This window comes from Culex pipiens, chromosome 2, assembly GCF_016801865.2.
Source record: "Culex pipiens pallens isolate TS chromosome 2, TS_CPP_V2, whole genome shotgun sequence".
NCBI classification, from domain to species: domain Eukaryota; kingdom Metazoa; phylum Arthropoda; class Insecta; order Diptera; family Culicidae; genus Culex; species Culex pipiens.
Window position 1 is genome coordinate 127,188,362 of NC_068938.1, and position 16,572 is coordinate 127,204,933.

At 35.0% G+C, this 16,572-nt stretch overlaps 1 protein-coding gene across 1 annotated transcript in view; it reads right to left on the bottom strand.

Annotated features, from left to right (window-relative positions):
• LOC120412561 (uncharacterized) overlaps positions 1–5,749 on the bottom strand; it is a 10,757-nt gene extending 5,008 nt beyond the window's left edge. Inside the window, exon 1 of the mRNA XM_039573064.2 lies at positions 5,563–5,749. Coding sequence (XP_039428998.1) covers positions 5,563–5,580 — 18 coding nt within the window. The 5' untranslated portion in view covers positions 5,581–5,749. The remainder of the gene's footprint in view (positions 1–5,562) is intronic.
• Positions 5,750–16,572: the final 10,823 nt, after the last annotated feature.

Sequence of the window (16,572 nt, forward strand, 5' to 3'; positions counted from 1 at the left end):
CTTGTTCCAAGGGGACCATAGTTGATCCATCGAAAAAAAATTGTCTAGTCAATTTATTTTTTGCATTAAACTGAAAAAAAGTGATCAGAAATGAATCTTATGTCGTGTTTTTAGCGATGTACATAAACATTTACATAGGGATTTAGGACCAAATTGGTGGAAAAATTACCCCTCGAAAAAATTACCACTAACAATTATTGTATTTGAACATCATTCTAGTTTCATTTGACCCAATGTAAAATGGGTAAATTTTCAAAAATATGGCATTTAAGTGGAAAGTTGGTTGATATATTTTTTAGAAGTTATGAGGGATGTATTCTTTTTTGATAAAAAATAAGTTTTTTTACCTTAAATTCATCTTATTGATGTTTTACAGGATTACAAATTATTCTTGAAAAAACCCTTTTTTTGCATCAATAATTTTAGGCAAGTTATCCGAGTTGGGCTGCAAAACGTTTATCCAACTGTATTAACAGTCGTTTATAACGGATTTTTTTTATAACGGATTTAATAAAATGTCTAACAAATTTCACATGCCACGCATTTTTTAACGCATTCACACACAAAAAAATATTTCCGAATGTTACATCATTTATGATGTAACACTTTTGCACGTCATTAAACATTTAAATTTAAATGGAATTTGATGTAAATTGGCAACGAATTATACGTAAAAACATGATTTTACGTGTGATTCAACCGTTTACGTCGAATCTCAAATTTACATCAACTGATTTTACATGTGAATCATTTTTCCGTGTCGTGTAAATTCACATTTTTTTCTGTGTAATATTTACAAAAATACTAAATTATAAATTTCTGGTCAAATCTTTCAAAATTTTGAAACAAAAGTTATGCTCGGCAGATTGCAAAATATCAATGAAATTAATTTATTTGTTTCTTTCCTTTGAGTTTCATATGTTTTCCTGATCTGTTGTATTAAAGTCAAAATTTGTAAAAAGCCCAACCGTTTCTATAACATTAACCCTCTACCATCAAATTTACTAGATCACCAGGCGGCAGGATCAAGTTCTGAATAATGTCTGTGCGTGAGTGGGTATGTTGATTAAAAAAAACATGCACTTAAATTTTTGCCGCTATGGCTAACAAATTTTGTCCGGATTTTATCCACTCGGCACAGTTTCAGGTCCCACAGCTTGATATTGAACATTTCAAAATTCATTGAGTTGTTTAAAAGTTGTGATAAATAAAAACTGTTTAAACGAGTACAAAAAGAGCCGTGTAGATGGTTGTAATTTGTTTTGAAAGGCGGCGTCTGTATTTTCTTGACAAATAGTCTGCAGTTTTTTTGTACCGTAAACCGGGGTGACTTTGATAGGATTTCAATTCGTTTTTGGAATATTTTCCAACAGGTAAGGTTTTTCTCAAGATTATTATTTTTAAAACATGTACTGGGGTAGGCCACACAAAGTCCATGCACTATTTGGAAAAAAAAAGTTTTTTCAATAGTGTTTAGAAAAATAGTTACGTTGAAAATTCCTAGTTCAAATTCCGGGGTGACTTTGATAGTCATAGTTTTTCTTGTTAAAATCATATTTAAGATGTTCAAACTTTATTTGTACGTTAAATGTAGCATCACTTAAGTAGCTGATATAGTTTTTAAGAAAAAAAAATAAAGTTGATATTTAGTAAACTTAGTTTATAAGCTTTTTATCAAAATACATATAAATTTTAGGAAAAATTGTTGAAAAGTCGTTATTTTGCCTGAAATTTGTTAAAATTAGTTTTGTTTGTAAAATTATCGATTTATATTGCATTTTATACTGAATTCGAAGCACGAATCACAAGTTTTCACATTTTACATGCAATTTGTTCAACTGAAATTGCATATAAATTTCGAGATTTTTTTAAATTGTGTTTCAAAACCACATATTATTTATTATTTACAAACTTATTTAACCTTCACCTAGTGGAAAATTGTTCAAAGAATCCGAAAATGCATTCCGTTTTCCGATTCAAAATCATGTTCATTGAGAAAATCATGACACTTTGAGAAGTTTAAAATAATGAGTTTCACCAACATTTTCTTAACTATAGTTAACTAACTTTTTAAACTTTTCAAAATGTTATGAAAAGTTCTTCTTGAGGTACTTTGAACACTTCTCTATCACGGTCAATATGATTCTAAGCCATTTCGTACGTATTTTAATTGTACTCTTCATTTTGCGGAAAAATCACAAACCTATCAAAGTCACCCCGGCTATCAAAGTCACCCCGTTTTACGGTAATTGTAAAATTTATATTTTAGACGAAATTACTTAATAAATTAATGGAAGGCACCAACTATCTAAAGGCAGATTATGTAACTTTTTTTTGAATTAATTTTAAATGTTCAAATAGCGTTGAAAAGCAGAACCCGGGCAGACGGTAATAACAAAATTAATAATATTTCAATAACAAATCCTGTTAAAATATCAAAAAGTGTTATTATTTTATCCTGAAGTTCAACTTCAAGAAGAAAAAAATAATAACAGTTTCTGATAAAATAACAAAATTTTGTATTGAAGTGATATTATATTGAAAATGTTTAATAACATGCTAATAAGAGGAAATGTTATACATTTCAAAAACTCTCCTAATAACAAAATTTGTTATTCTTTCGGTATACTGACTTAGAAATAAAATTACCATAAATCGCACAAATGGAAAAGTTTCTGAGTGTCCATAACACAATCTGTTATTATTTTTTCTTTTGTTAAATATGTTTAGATCTTTGGGATAATTTTGTCTAATTTCGTCGGGGTCATTATTTTGGCCATGAAATGGGGTCCTTAAGCTAAAATTATTCTAAAAAGTTGAAATTTTGAAAGCTGATTTTTTAATTATTTGATATACCCCCTAAAGAACTTTGTTTAAAATGGTTAGAACTATGGGATAATTTTGACCAATTTCGTAAGGGTCATTATTTTAGCCATGAAATGGGGTCCTTAAGCTAAATTATTCTTAAAAGTTGAAATTTTGAAAGTTGATTTCTTTAATTATTTGATATACCCCCTAAAGGATTTTGCTAAAATTGGCTAGAACTATGGGAAAATTTTGACCAATTTTGTCGGGGTCATTATTTTGGCCATGAAATGGGGTCCCTAAGCTAAAATTATTCTGAAAAGTTGAAATTTTGAAAGTTGATTTTTTTAATTATTTGATATACCCCCTAAAAGATTTTGCTAAAATTGGCTAGAACTATGGTATAATTTTGACCAATTTTGTCGGGGTCATTATTTTGGCCATGAAATAGGGTCCTTTAGCTTAAATTATTTTTAAAAGTTGAAATTTTGAAAGTTGATTTTTTTAATTATTTGATATACCCTCAAAGGGACTTTGCTAAAATTGGCTAGAACTATGGGATAATTTTGACCAATTTCGTCGGGGTCATTATTTTGGCCATGAAATGGGGTCCTTAAGCTAAAATTATTCTGAAAAGTTGAAATTTTGAAAGTTGATTTTTTTAATTATTTGATATACCCCCTAAAGGATTTTGCTAAAATTGGCTAGAACTATGGGATAATTTTGACCAATTTTGTCGGGGTCATTATTTTGGCCATGAAATAGGGTCCTTAAGCTAAAATTATTCTTAAAAGTTGAAATTTTGAAAGTTGATTTTTTTAATTATTTGATATACCCTCAAAGGGACTTTGCTAAAATTGGCTAGAACTATGGGATAATTTTGACCAATTTCGTCGGGGTCATTATTTTGGCCATGAAATGGGGTCCTTAAACTAAAATTATTCTGAAAAGTTGAAATTTTGAAAGTTGATTATTTTTAATTATTTGATATACCCCCTAAAGGATTTTGCTAAAATTGGCTAGAACTATGGTATAATTTTGACCAATTTTGTCGGGGTCATTATTTTGGCCATGAAATGGGGTTTCAAGCTAAAATTAATCCGATAAAATTAACTTTTGAGAGTTATTTTTTAAATTTTGTTATATTCCCTTACGGAATTGATTTATTTATTGAGAACTTTTGAAGTGTGAATAACAAAAACTGTTATTATTTTCACAGAGCCAGGAAATCGGAGCTGACGTTGAAGTTCAAGCTGGAGTGAGACCTCGGAGACTGCATCGGATTCAGCAAATTTTCAGCAACTTTTACTTGGAGTCGGAATCTGTGAAGTCGGGTATTTTTGGAGAGCTGAAGTCGTCGTTGACGTCATATCGTGCATCCAGAGTCGGCGTTGTCTTCAAAGTATGGATTCAAAGTCGCTTGGAGGTACCCGACTCTGCAGCCCTGACTAGTACAGAGGAGTTATGGCAACTTCAGGTTTATTTGCAAATTATAAATAAACCAAAACAATAACTTTTTTTTTTATGGAGACATACCAGTTTAATAACATTTTTTGTTATTATACTGCTCCACCTCTCCGCACAAAATAACAAATCTTGTTATTCCTTCATGATTCCTTCTGTGTTATTGGTTTGTTATTGCAATAACATCATAATAACAGTTTAAGTTATTCTTCGAACAAATCTTTGTTATTGATTTTTGTTATTTTAACAACTAATCCGATCATCCCAATAACATATTTCGATCTTCTCACAATATCAAAAACTGACCTTCCCAAGTTATTTCCGTCTGCTCGGGAACTCTTGAATTTGAAGAAAATCTTGAGTGATATGATTTCATTTAAGTTTCATGTGATTTTGCCAATGTTTTGAAAAAAAGGAAATTTCTGTGGTCAACATTGGCCGTGTATTTAGCGAGCTAAAGACAAAAGATAATTGGAGTTTGAACAGTTTAGGCCTTCTGACTAACAATAAAAAAAAAAACAAAAATTAACAAAATAATCGCTTAGAAAAATACTTAAAAATGTATTAAGAAAAAAAAAATAATAGAGAGTGGAAAAAGTTTTTCGTAGATCAAAAATTGCTCAAAATGATCTCTTTAACACGAGAAAAAAAACAAATTGAAGTTTGGGTAGTAGATTTAACAAATACACAATAACTATTCACAGTGCTAAGAACACTATAATAGTTTAATAATGATTTTCAGTCTCAATTAACAGTTATAAAAGTAAATGTTAAAAAAAACAAGTCCTGTGATTTACAAAACATTTTTTCTCGTTCCCGAGCAAATTGCAAATTCCCTAAAATTATTATCCTATCACATTCAAACCAATTGATTCAAATCACTGATGCTTAGAAATTGTCGGATATCGATATCGATATCGAATTGCACTCTTTATCCTCAAATGAGTCACTCCCACAATCCGTACATCCGTGTGGCCAGGTGCAGTTCAGAGCGCTGAGCGGGACATTATCCATAAGAAGCCAGATCTGCAACTGCAATGACTGGTATCACTTTCACTAGAGTTTCTGTTACGCAACAGCACACTACACACTATCGCCGGAAGGTAAAGTTCAACCGTTTTTTTTTGTGCAGTTGCAGTTCGTTAATATCGGTTGAGTCCTGCCCACCCAATCACGATTTTAATATTTCCCCAGTTGTGTCCACTTAGCAGTGTTCTTTTGCACTTGATCTTATTGCACTTTCAGTGTTCTGAATGTCCTTTGTGTAGCATAATTTTTAACTTTTTCACTTACCGCACTAAACTTAAACATTTTTATTCAAAGTTGCACTATTTTAGTTTTTCGTTATTCGCTATCACAGAGTTTACACTAGCCAACCGAGCACTGTCAGTTTTCGAAAAGACCGTTTTTGTTGTTCCTTTCCCCTGATGCCTTTACGTGCTCGAGATCTGCACGAAAACACTGCGACGAGATTAATAACGAAATTGCTTCCCCCGGCCAAGTCTTTTATATGTGTTTACCTTCTCTCGACGACGCACGGCGGCGACGACGGCTCAAGAGCAAGCATATACTTCTTCTTTTACTTCTTTTTTGCCCTCCCAGCCAGCTTCTTATTTTTGGGAAGCTTATCTCGCTCAGCGAAAGCTCAAAGCTTTGGGCGCGAGAGCAATCCGTGATCGCCACCACCACCCCTTCATTTTGGGGCGAGAGGAAAAGTTTTGGGTGTGGTGTGCGTGTGGATGAGAGGGAGAGAGGAAGAGAGAAAACAGAGCAAAAAGGGGGTGATTTTTCTTGGAGGAGAGTTTTGATTGAGGACTTTGAGAGGGCAAGACCACCTTACCTCAAGCTCAACCTTGCGCGGTGGGGTTGAGAAAAGGATAACGGATAAGAAGTTTTTTTTCATTCATTTCAAGTAACTTCAAATAATTTATAGAATTTTGGAAATCATTTTATTTTTCCCTGATGTTAATTTGTTTTAGTTTACAAAGTTTCCATTTTACTTTTTTTGCGACACACTTTGCTCTATAACTAAAGTGCTGTCCTTGGACACTTAACGGCATTAAACCAGGGTTTGCCAAAATATTGCTTGAGGGCCAAGTGTTGCTTGCTTGCTGATATTGTTTTACTTGTGAGCTCGGTTAAAATTATCACTAAGAATGGCCTTCTAAGCCATTAACAGGGTGATGCTTTTTAAATCAGTTTGATAGTGTTGTGGTAATTATATATAATTATAAATTATACATGACTTCAAATATAAGAACAAAATTAAAAAAAACTGTCACAAAATGATTAGCATGTTGTTATAACTATAACAACATGCTCACAATACTACAGTCAACAATCTGAAAATTATAGAAGAATTTATTGAATTTTCAATCGGCGGTTGCAAAATAAAAAAATGTTATGAGTCCAAGAGTTCTCGATTCAATTTAAAATCCAAAAAATATCGTTATTGAATGTACCGAAACTGGAGTGACATTTATATCCTCCGGTGACTTTGATATTCAGTTAATTTGGCGACTAACATTACTTCCACTTTTTGCTTTAATGGTGTTTAACAAGTTAGCACTTCATGCATACTTGATGCACCCTATCAAAGACTCCTGGCTATGAATGTATTATAGTTTACGGTATTCCCAACCATCAAATTTTTATTTTCACTTACCATGTACATGGTTTTGTTACATAAAACTTAGGATTTGTTAAATTAAATGCTTTGTGTGTTTGTCACAGTCGGTAGTTGCTGGTTTTGGTTTTTTTTGGTTTTGGTTTTGGTTTTGGTTTGGTTTTTTTTTGTTTTTGTTTTCTTAATGACTTAATGTGGGCAAATTTAACGACAATTTTAAAATTAAGATTGAACTTTCCCCAGCCCTATGACATTTTTGAGATTTAACCTTCTTTTTTGTGAGAACTGAAGAATTTGAAAAGAAGGGTCTGTTTTAAAGGGCTTTTGAACTCATAGGTGTTCACTAAATCTCAAAAAAGTGTACATTTTTTCTTCCCGGATTGAAGATAAAAGGCCTTTTATTTACGCGAACCATTAAGATTTATCATTTTTTTATCAGCCTTGAAATTTCAAAAACTAGAAAATTGAAAGATTTGAAGATTTGCATAGATCTAAATGAAAATAAAATCTGAGTATCACTGTTTTTTCAATCGAAAAAAAGAGGATACAGCAACAATTACATGTTTACAAATGTAGGTGAAGGTTAATTCTTATGTATGGGCCATTAGGGTGTAATATGGTTGTATGAAAAAAAAGTTGTCCAAATTCAGTGATCACAGCACTTTTTCAGTTCCTCCTGGGGTCCTCAACAATTACCCAAAGTTTGGTTCAGTCCTCACTCGCTTTTCAATTTTCCATATAAATTTGAATGAGAAAATCATTTTTTTTTTAATTTTGACATATAAAAAATTCACGTTTCACGCTGTACTAAAACCGGACTCATATCGGGATGCTTTGGAATGTGCTCTACAACTTTGCCGAAGAGAGTACGGTGCTAGCTTGCCCCTAATAAAGATACAGCGTATTCAAAACTCGCCTAAAACGTGTTTTTTTGCTCGAAAATCACATTTTAGACCAGTTTTGAGGACGCTGTATCTTTTTTAGGGGCAAGCTAGCACCATACTCTCTTCGGCAAAGTTTTAGTACAGCGTATTTACGTGAATTTTTTAAATATCAAAATTCAAAAAAAAAAAATTTTCCATACAAATTTATATGGAAAATTGAATCGCTTTGCTCAAAGTGAGGACTAAGCCAATCGGTCCCAAACTTTGGGGAGTTTTTTAGGACTCCAAAAGGAACTGAAAAAGGGCTGTGCTGGAAAATCGATTTTGATATTACACCCTAATGGGTCATCCTGGTGAAAGGATTCCTCGAGAATGGTATTCTGGGAAATAATCTATTCGGGGAAATTGGATACACTGAAATAAAAAAAAGTACCAAATTCCTAAATTCTAGGAATTTTGCCTCCTTTTCTTAGGCCGTTGCAAATATTTTTTGAAGTTTATGTCCCTCGACTCTGACCAAAGTCGATGGGGGGGGGGGAGGCAAAAAATAAAAATAAATAAAAATTGAATTTACGATCCACGGTTTTAACATTTAAATGAAAAAAGAGTTTTAAAATGCATTATACACCTGTCCAGTTGTTTTGGAACCATTAGTTTCCAAAATACCTAAGTATTGACGAAACTTTTTTTTGACAAAAATAAAGTTTTTGCGGTGCTGTACATTGGAATTTCTTCAAAATTCTAAATATTTTAAATCCAGCCCAAACATGTTAAATATGATTATCAATGCAGCAAAATGCGTTTTAGATTGTTTTCAGTTGATTTGACTTTTAATTTTATTAAAATTTTGAAGTTTTTTGAAAAAATATTTTTTTGCCTCCTGATTTTTGGACACATTTTGAAGGTGACATAAACTTTGAAAAATATTTGCAACGGCCTTATTAAGTAATCAAAAAAGCCCAATTACTAAATAAGGAAAGGAGCCAAAATTCCTAGAATTTGGGAATTGGGTACGTTTTTTTTTATTTCAGTGTACGTAAATTTGTTAAAAGCCGTTTGGAAGCTCTGAATCAGATTTTCATAAGCACTTTGCAAAAATACTCGAGAAAAAGCTAGTTTTACAGAAATATTCTAAAATGTGCCGAAAGTCATGATTATTGATAGGACCTACTACAAACTAACACAAGATATGCACTTTTTTTCCTTATGTTTTCAGCCTTGTTTAACATGTTGCTCTCTTGGTACATAATGTGTTTTTTTGAACAATCTGCCTTCTTTTTTTTCACTGCTTGCCAAAAATGTATGTTTATATCTACATCGCTTGGTATTCTTCATAAATTTCTACGAAGAATGAGTAAACATTGTTATTATTCATACAATCAAGCTCACCGTGACCCGTACAGGTTCCGCACGAGTGATCCCCATCCCAACGTCACTTTTGCAAATCAAGGTGATCAAGGTGACGACGGTATGCAACAAGAAACCGTACACCGAAGGGTTCGTCGCTTGGTGGGAATCTCCTCCCATATGTTTCAACTCGCTCGCTCGAAGCAAAGTTGAACCGATCAATCAATGAACTGGATCTCGTTGACTCTCTTTCTTTGCGTTTCGCTTCATCGACCTAGTGACTTACCCCGGGATTCCAAGCAATGTTTTTGGATCGGTGACATAACCAACCGACTTTTTGAAGTTCGATTAACTTGCACTGTTGGGTCGAAATTGTGGAAAGGGTTGGAGGTGCGTTTTTATTATACTCGAGCTTTTATGATCCTTTTAAATAGGCTCATTTGTGGGAAAACTTTAAATATTTCGAGCAATGGAATCCGCTACCATGCAGATCCACTTTATGACTCAAGGTCGATTAAAGGTTTTAAAGATACCTTTTAGGCCATCTTTCGAGATCTTTAGTCGTAACCTTGCTTTCAATCATCCCTTTCTCTCAAAGTGTGGTATTTAAACTTGCAAAATAAAAGCAAAATGATCTGATTAATTACAGATTTCGCTTCATACGGTCATTTTTGCGAGCAATTTGCAAAACGACACACAGGTGACGCTCGTGATGAACGTTGCGTAAGAAATCAAGATCCTCATGAAAAACGATTAACGGTTGGAGATTGTGTCGGACAAAGCAGCAAAAAAAGAAAAAAAAACAACCTCACAGTCGGCTCATTCAAATCGTAATGAAATAATTCGGTAAATGTCACCATCGACGTCGGTCGGGGTTTCCGGCTGCACGCATTGGTGTCAATAGCAGTTATAAAGCTCAGGTTGGGTTGAAAAAAAAAAGAGTATAAAGACAATCACCGCGGCTTAAGTATCACTTGCTCAGGTGGTCATTTCACTACGCTGCACCACCTTAGGATAGTTATAATCCAATCAGCATAAACACAGCAAAAGTTGCAGCCGGCACAGCCATATGCGATGTCATGGCAGAGAGAGAAGTCTTCCGACGATGAAGATGATACTTGATTTGGGAAAGACTAAGCTCAGCTTCCTCAGTTGCGGTGCATAGCTGGTGCGTTGATGCTGGGGTGGTCTGTGGTTGTTAGAGAATCAAATCTAGACTATTGGCTGGTTGGTGGAGTAACTATAATTCTTTTTCATGCATAAATCTCTGTTTTGAAATATCGTAGGCACATTAAATAAAAATTGAACGCTCTATTTTCCTCACTTGAGTGCTATCTTGTGAAACGACCATTTAGTGTTATTATTCTTTATCATATTTCTTCATCATTATTTGTACATTTAAATTTTCAAAAAATATTCAAAATTAAATAAATTGACAAAGATCAGTTTGAGAATCAATCTTTTTGAATATTTTTTGGACCACCCTAGCCCAACTGTGATATATGTTCTTGCGGAGGTCGTCGAAACGCGCCCGCACCTGAAGAGTGTAATCGCATGTTTATGGTCACTGACTTAAGCAGCCGACGGTCGTCCGACTTTTTTTTGCACAAATGTGTTACATAAAAGAAATGATCCACACCGCATACACACATCTCGTCTCGTTTCCGAACCAAGGCACTAAACCCAGGTGACCAAGACCACAAGGTAGTTTGGCAGAGGAAGGTGAATGACGCAAAAAAGGCCAGCAAAACTTGCACTTTCTTCGTGTTCGCATATTTGGTCAGGTCTAAAACAAGGCAGAAACCCTTTCCCAGAAGTGGGTTTTTTTTTCGTTCGTGCGTTGTCTTTGAACATAACCTCCTGGCCTCTCTGGGTTGTAATTGAGGTCAGATCGCCAAAACCGGTGGGAACAACCGTAGTGGTCAGGCCGGGTCTCCTTTTACTAGTTTAGGGAGCGTTCTTTTATTACGTAACGCAGTAGGGGGGAGGGGGGGGGGTAGGAGGCCGTGTTACGCTACATACAAAATTTTTAAAATTTGTATGGAAATTTTGTTACGAGGGGGGGGAGGGGGTCTAAAAGTCCGATTTTTCGCGTTACGTAATAAAAGAACGCTCCCTTAGTGTGTTAATCAGTGCTCTATTTATCCCTTCACTCTTTCTCTCAAAATTTGTGAGGGCAATATAATCGTTTGGCGACGCCTTCGATGACGTAACAATCGTCGTTCGAAAATCTCGTCTGAAATTAGTTAAGCATCTCCGGCTCTGCGGTGTCCCCGGCCCGCGGCAAGGGCCTGTGTCGTCCATCTGGTGGCATTGCCCTCATCTCTCAGCTGTAGTGCATTTTTGTGTTTGCGGTGTTTCCAATGTTGGATTCATGACATACACAGTAAAAAAAATCATGGTAAAATTTCATCTAAAAAGGAGTACATCTTTTATGTCAGAAAAAGGCTTTAATTTTACCTCTAATAATATGTAATTTTACATCTGGCAGACGCTAGGAAAAAATATCTGTAATACCAAAAATATATCAAACCAGCGATAGTTATATCTAGCTTACTAAGTCCGCGCCCCAACCCGCTCGGCCATCTGTACGATCAAAGGCAATGTAGAGGTTAGAGGTAAAATTAAAGGTTTTTTTGACATATAAGATGTACTCCTTTTTAGATGATTTTTTTTTTACTGTGTATTATAAACCATAATAAATAAATTTCTTTGGTCACAATGCGTAAAAGAGTAGAAAAAATATTTTTTTATTTCACTTGAAATTTTAGAATCATCAGTTCTAAAAATTTTAGTTGAAAATTTATAATTTGGCATTAAAAAAATTTATTGCTTTTTTGTATAATGTATGTGAAGGGAAAGGTTTGGTTTCGCTACAATCTCCCTCAGCTTGAAACACCGTCAATCAATCATGACCACGTGGAGGGCCACTCGCGTGCCTTTGAATGATTGATAATATCCACTAAACATGTCGGCTGTCTGAAGTTTTGGGTTGAAGAAGGTAAAGTGGGTAATTTGGGGTTAAACGGTTAGTCTGCGATCACAACAACATTTTCGGTGAAAATTTATCACCAAAAAAAACACTGAAATAAACCGCCTTTGATAAGCCTCACCTGAAAAAACTAGTTTACCCCACTTCTCTTGCTAAGGGTAACAAACGGAAATTATCTGCAGTGGACTGCCGAGAGCGATCAATACGCTAATTAGACACACTTCCCAAACTCTGCTTGTGAAAAAAGTATTGGCTGCGTGTGCCATCGAGTTGAAAGAAAATCGAATTCATGACGCTTGTCGTTTGGAACGCTTTGCGAAGTAGTTTTTTTATGCTGAAGTGACGATTGGTTATGGGAGTTTGGGGAATAGAGGTGAAATTGAGTACTTTTTCGGGCCTTGAGTCGGAGTCGGATTCTCATCAACTTTGAATGGGTGATGTTGTTGGAATCTGAAAAGTCGGTTATTTTTTAAAGACCTGTTGTCGGAGTCACTCAATCGAAATCAGAGTAGCAAAATTAAAAAAAAAAACACTGAAAAATCAACTTGATTTTTCAGCCCTGATAAACATTTATCAGATTAAAGAAATCCAAAAATCTCAATATTTATGTTTTTTTAAACTTTATCATGCCGGTACGAGAATCGAACTCACGACCTCTGGATTGGAAATCCAGCACGCCGTTAGTCGAAACCCATCCCCTACCGGTCAGTATTCCCAGTGAGCAAATTTACTCTTTGAAGAAATCTGACTTTGCCGAGCCAGACAGAAATCGAACCCATCACCTTCCGCTTGCAAGGCGAAACCCGTAACCTCACGGCCACGGAAGCTTGATAAGCTGTTTGTTTTTTAGTGCTGGGATTTGTAGAGATTGTTAATTAATTCATAGAATAATTAATTTTACGGAATCAAATTTAGGTTTTTATTTATTTAAAGCGTTAAACAACAATGTTTAAAAAAAGGCATGAAGGGATAAATTTTTTTATCAATTTTCACCTTTTTTCTTTGTAAGTTTATTCAACAGATTTGTAGAAATCTATTTTTGAAAATAGTAAATTCGTTTTAATTGTCAAAAGATATTCCATATATGGGTCATTCCATCTGAAGTGGAACAGCATTTGAAAATTACCATCTCCGATTCTGCTCAAATTTGACAGAGCTGATGAGACTATCAAAACATGCAAAAATTCCGAATTTCATCCAAATCGGACCACCCCCTCCATTTTTGTACTCTCCCGAAAAATCGACTCTTTAGCGATTTTTGAGCGAAACCCCTATCTTCAAACGACGATAACTCAGGAACCACAAATTTTAGAGGGTCGGTTTTAAATTCAATTTTGAAGGAAATTAGACGTTAAATCCATTTCCGTGATCAAAATTTAGATTAAAATGTTTTTTTTTCTACCTGTATTGCGCAATTGAAAACTTTAAATGGCCGTATCTCAAAACAGCCCTATTTATTTTTAAAATTGGACCTCACCATCTTATTCCCCGGCCAATTTTACGTAAGAATAACTTATCAACAGAAAGGAATATGTTTCGTTCCAGAGATATCGAATTTTAAAGTTTTAAATATTTGAGATTACCTACATCAGCCATAGTCGTCTCATCTGCTAGAAGCACTCAGTCGTGCTGATCAATAATTACTACCTGGTATTCTGTAAGATGAATTATTTTTATGATTTTATACGATTTTGAGATAATCTATTCCTTGAACAATCTATTTTTTGTTCAAGGAATATTTATTGGATAATTTTTAATGCACTGTTTTTCCTGATCTCAGTGACATAATCATATTAAGTAAAATTTGAACTTTTAATATTTATTTGCAAATTCTATAGAGTTTTTTCAGTATAATTTTCAAAAATTTATCATTATTTTTCTATTGTTTTTATGTTTTTCCTAATGCCTCATTTCTTCCCACTTTACCAAATTATTTCATTTATTTCTTCATTTATTTGAAGCGAGAACAAATGTAGAGCTGGCTGTAAAAGATGAAATAATTCTCATGGGATCTAGAGCTCTTCAAACAAATCTTGTTATAAATAACATAAATTTTTATTGGCCAAGTATTTTCAGATATCAAAAAATGTTATTCCCAAGTTATTTCGGTCTTCTCGGGATGAACGGAAGCGAAATAGTGCCATTCAGCAAAAACCCCAAAATCTGCCTTACGGTTTGAAATATCATATTGAAACGATTTTTTTTTATGTTGTGAGCCAGTTTCATCTGAATAATTGATGATTTTTTTTTCAATTCTGGTAGATTTAATTTCAAAACCAAAACCATATACTTCTGATACATGTGGACAGCACCTGTATCGTTTTCCAAGATTTAGAAATGATTGACAAACAAAAAAAGATTATCGTTCAGACGGTCTTGAAATCAACGGAATCGACGTAACACCTTATAATGTGGCCCTCTTAAACCTTGTGGTTTCGTCAACGGATCCACAGGCGTGTATCGTTCTTTTTGCGACAAGACTCCACCTCCCGGGTCTGCTAAGTGTGAAGGTATGGGCACGGGGAGAGGGTAACACAACTGAATTTGATCTTCATCAGGTAATAAATCAGATTAATCTTTGTGACTGTCCCAATTCGCCCCATGTGTCCCGATTGACCCCAGTTTATGGTTCCTGAGTTATCGTCGTTTGAAGATAGGGGTTTCGCTCAACAATCGCCAAAAAGTCGATTTTTCGCGAGTGTACAAAAATGGAGGGGGTGGTCCGATTTGGCTGTAATTCGGATTTTTTGCATGTTTTGATAGTCTCAATAGCTCTGCCAAATTTAAGCAGAATCGGAGATGGTAATTTTCAAATTTGCATTTGTTCTTCGCATTTCAGGTGGAAATGCTCATATTTTAGAGATATTTAAAACGGATGTCTCAAAAGTGGAATATGTAGATTTTAAAAGTAAGATAGAGGATTTAATTTTCCGTCCCAAGTGAAAAATCCCGGGAATTAATGTATTCCGATTTCATGGGAAATTTGTGTCATTTCCCGAAAATTCCCGAATTCCGAGATATGGCCCCTTAAGTGATATTGATGCACTTTTTGGAATCCGGATCTCACTTCAATGTTTGTAAACTATGCCCGAGCCGAGCTCCTGTGGTCTATTGGTTACAGGTTTCGTTTGATAAACGGAAGGTCGTGGTTTGAAACCCACATGGCTTGGCACCACCTTTCCTCGTACTTTTCACATGTTTCGAGGACCGGCTGTGCTCTGTATATTTGCATCTGCGGAGTGCGCTGGGCCCAACCGCAAAATGTGCTTGGAGGGACAAAAAAACTGCTTAGCAAGAGTCCCGGGCTTTTGGGATTTCACTGGGAACACATCCTAAGTAGCGTAATAAAAAAGTGCACTTCAGTTCTAGCGACACATATGGAAAGTACAACAGCACAGAGGAAAGGAAAAATGTTACGGCGTGTGGACAGATCAACACACTTGCTCAACAATAGCGCGTGTGCTTTGTTCCCCAAATGCCCAAGAACAGCAAATTGGCAGCCTCTGCAGATCTAAAAATAGATCAGCAGGTCGACAATAGATCAAATAAATGGTCGCAGTGGACTCATGGCAATCAAACAAAAAAAAAACTATGCCCGGGTCCATGATCCGACCCATCGTTAGTTAGGTTATCAAAAGACCTTTCCAACGAGTCCAAAACATTGACGATCTGGCGACCCTGTCTCGAGATATGGCCACTTAAAGGATATTTATGTACTTTTTTATTCTGGATCTAAAAAATAGATGAAAATTGTGTACAGCCATTGTTGATAATGAGTGAGGAAGGCCCCAACCACATAGGTGGGGATTAAGTTAGTTTTTTTTTTATGTAATATCTCAAACAGTACCTCAGATCCACAGTCTCCCCTATTAGCCGCAGGCAGTACCGGGCGCGCAACTATCAGCAACCTGGACATGAAACGTTCGTCGTAGGTATCTGTCTCCACGTTCCAACGATGTTTTGGGAGACCCAATTTTCATGTCAATTATTTTACACTCAACACAAACACGCTGGCCGTAAGACGAGTTTGTTGCTGCAGAAGGATAATACATAACAAAAAATGTAAGTCTCTTCGATTTTGTTGAGCAAGGTTTAAGAGGCAGTATTTGTAAATATTGCTCGGTTTGTTCTAGAGGTCGTATCGAGGTGCTCCGATTTGGATGAAACTTTCAGCGTTTGTTTGTCTATACATGAGATGAACTCATGCCAAATATGAGCCCTCTACGACAAAGGGAAGTGGGGTAAAACGGGCTTTGAAGTTTGAGGTCGAAAAAACCTAAAAAATCTTAAAATTGCTCGCATTTCCGTAAAACTTCATCAATTCCAACTCTCTTAGTTGCATTCAAAAGGTCTTTTGAAGCACTTCAAAATGAGTTATAGACATCCTGGATTGGTTTGACTTTTTCTCATAGCTTTAGCGAATTACTGTTAAAAATTGATTTTTTTAAAACCTT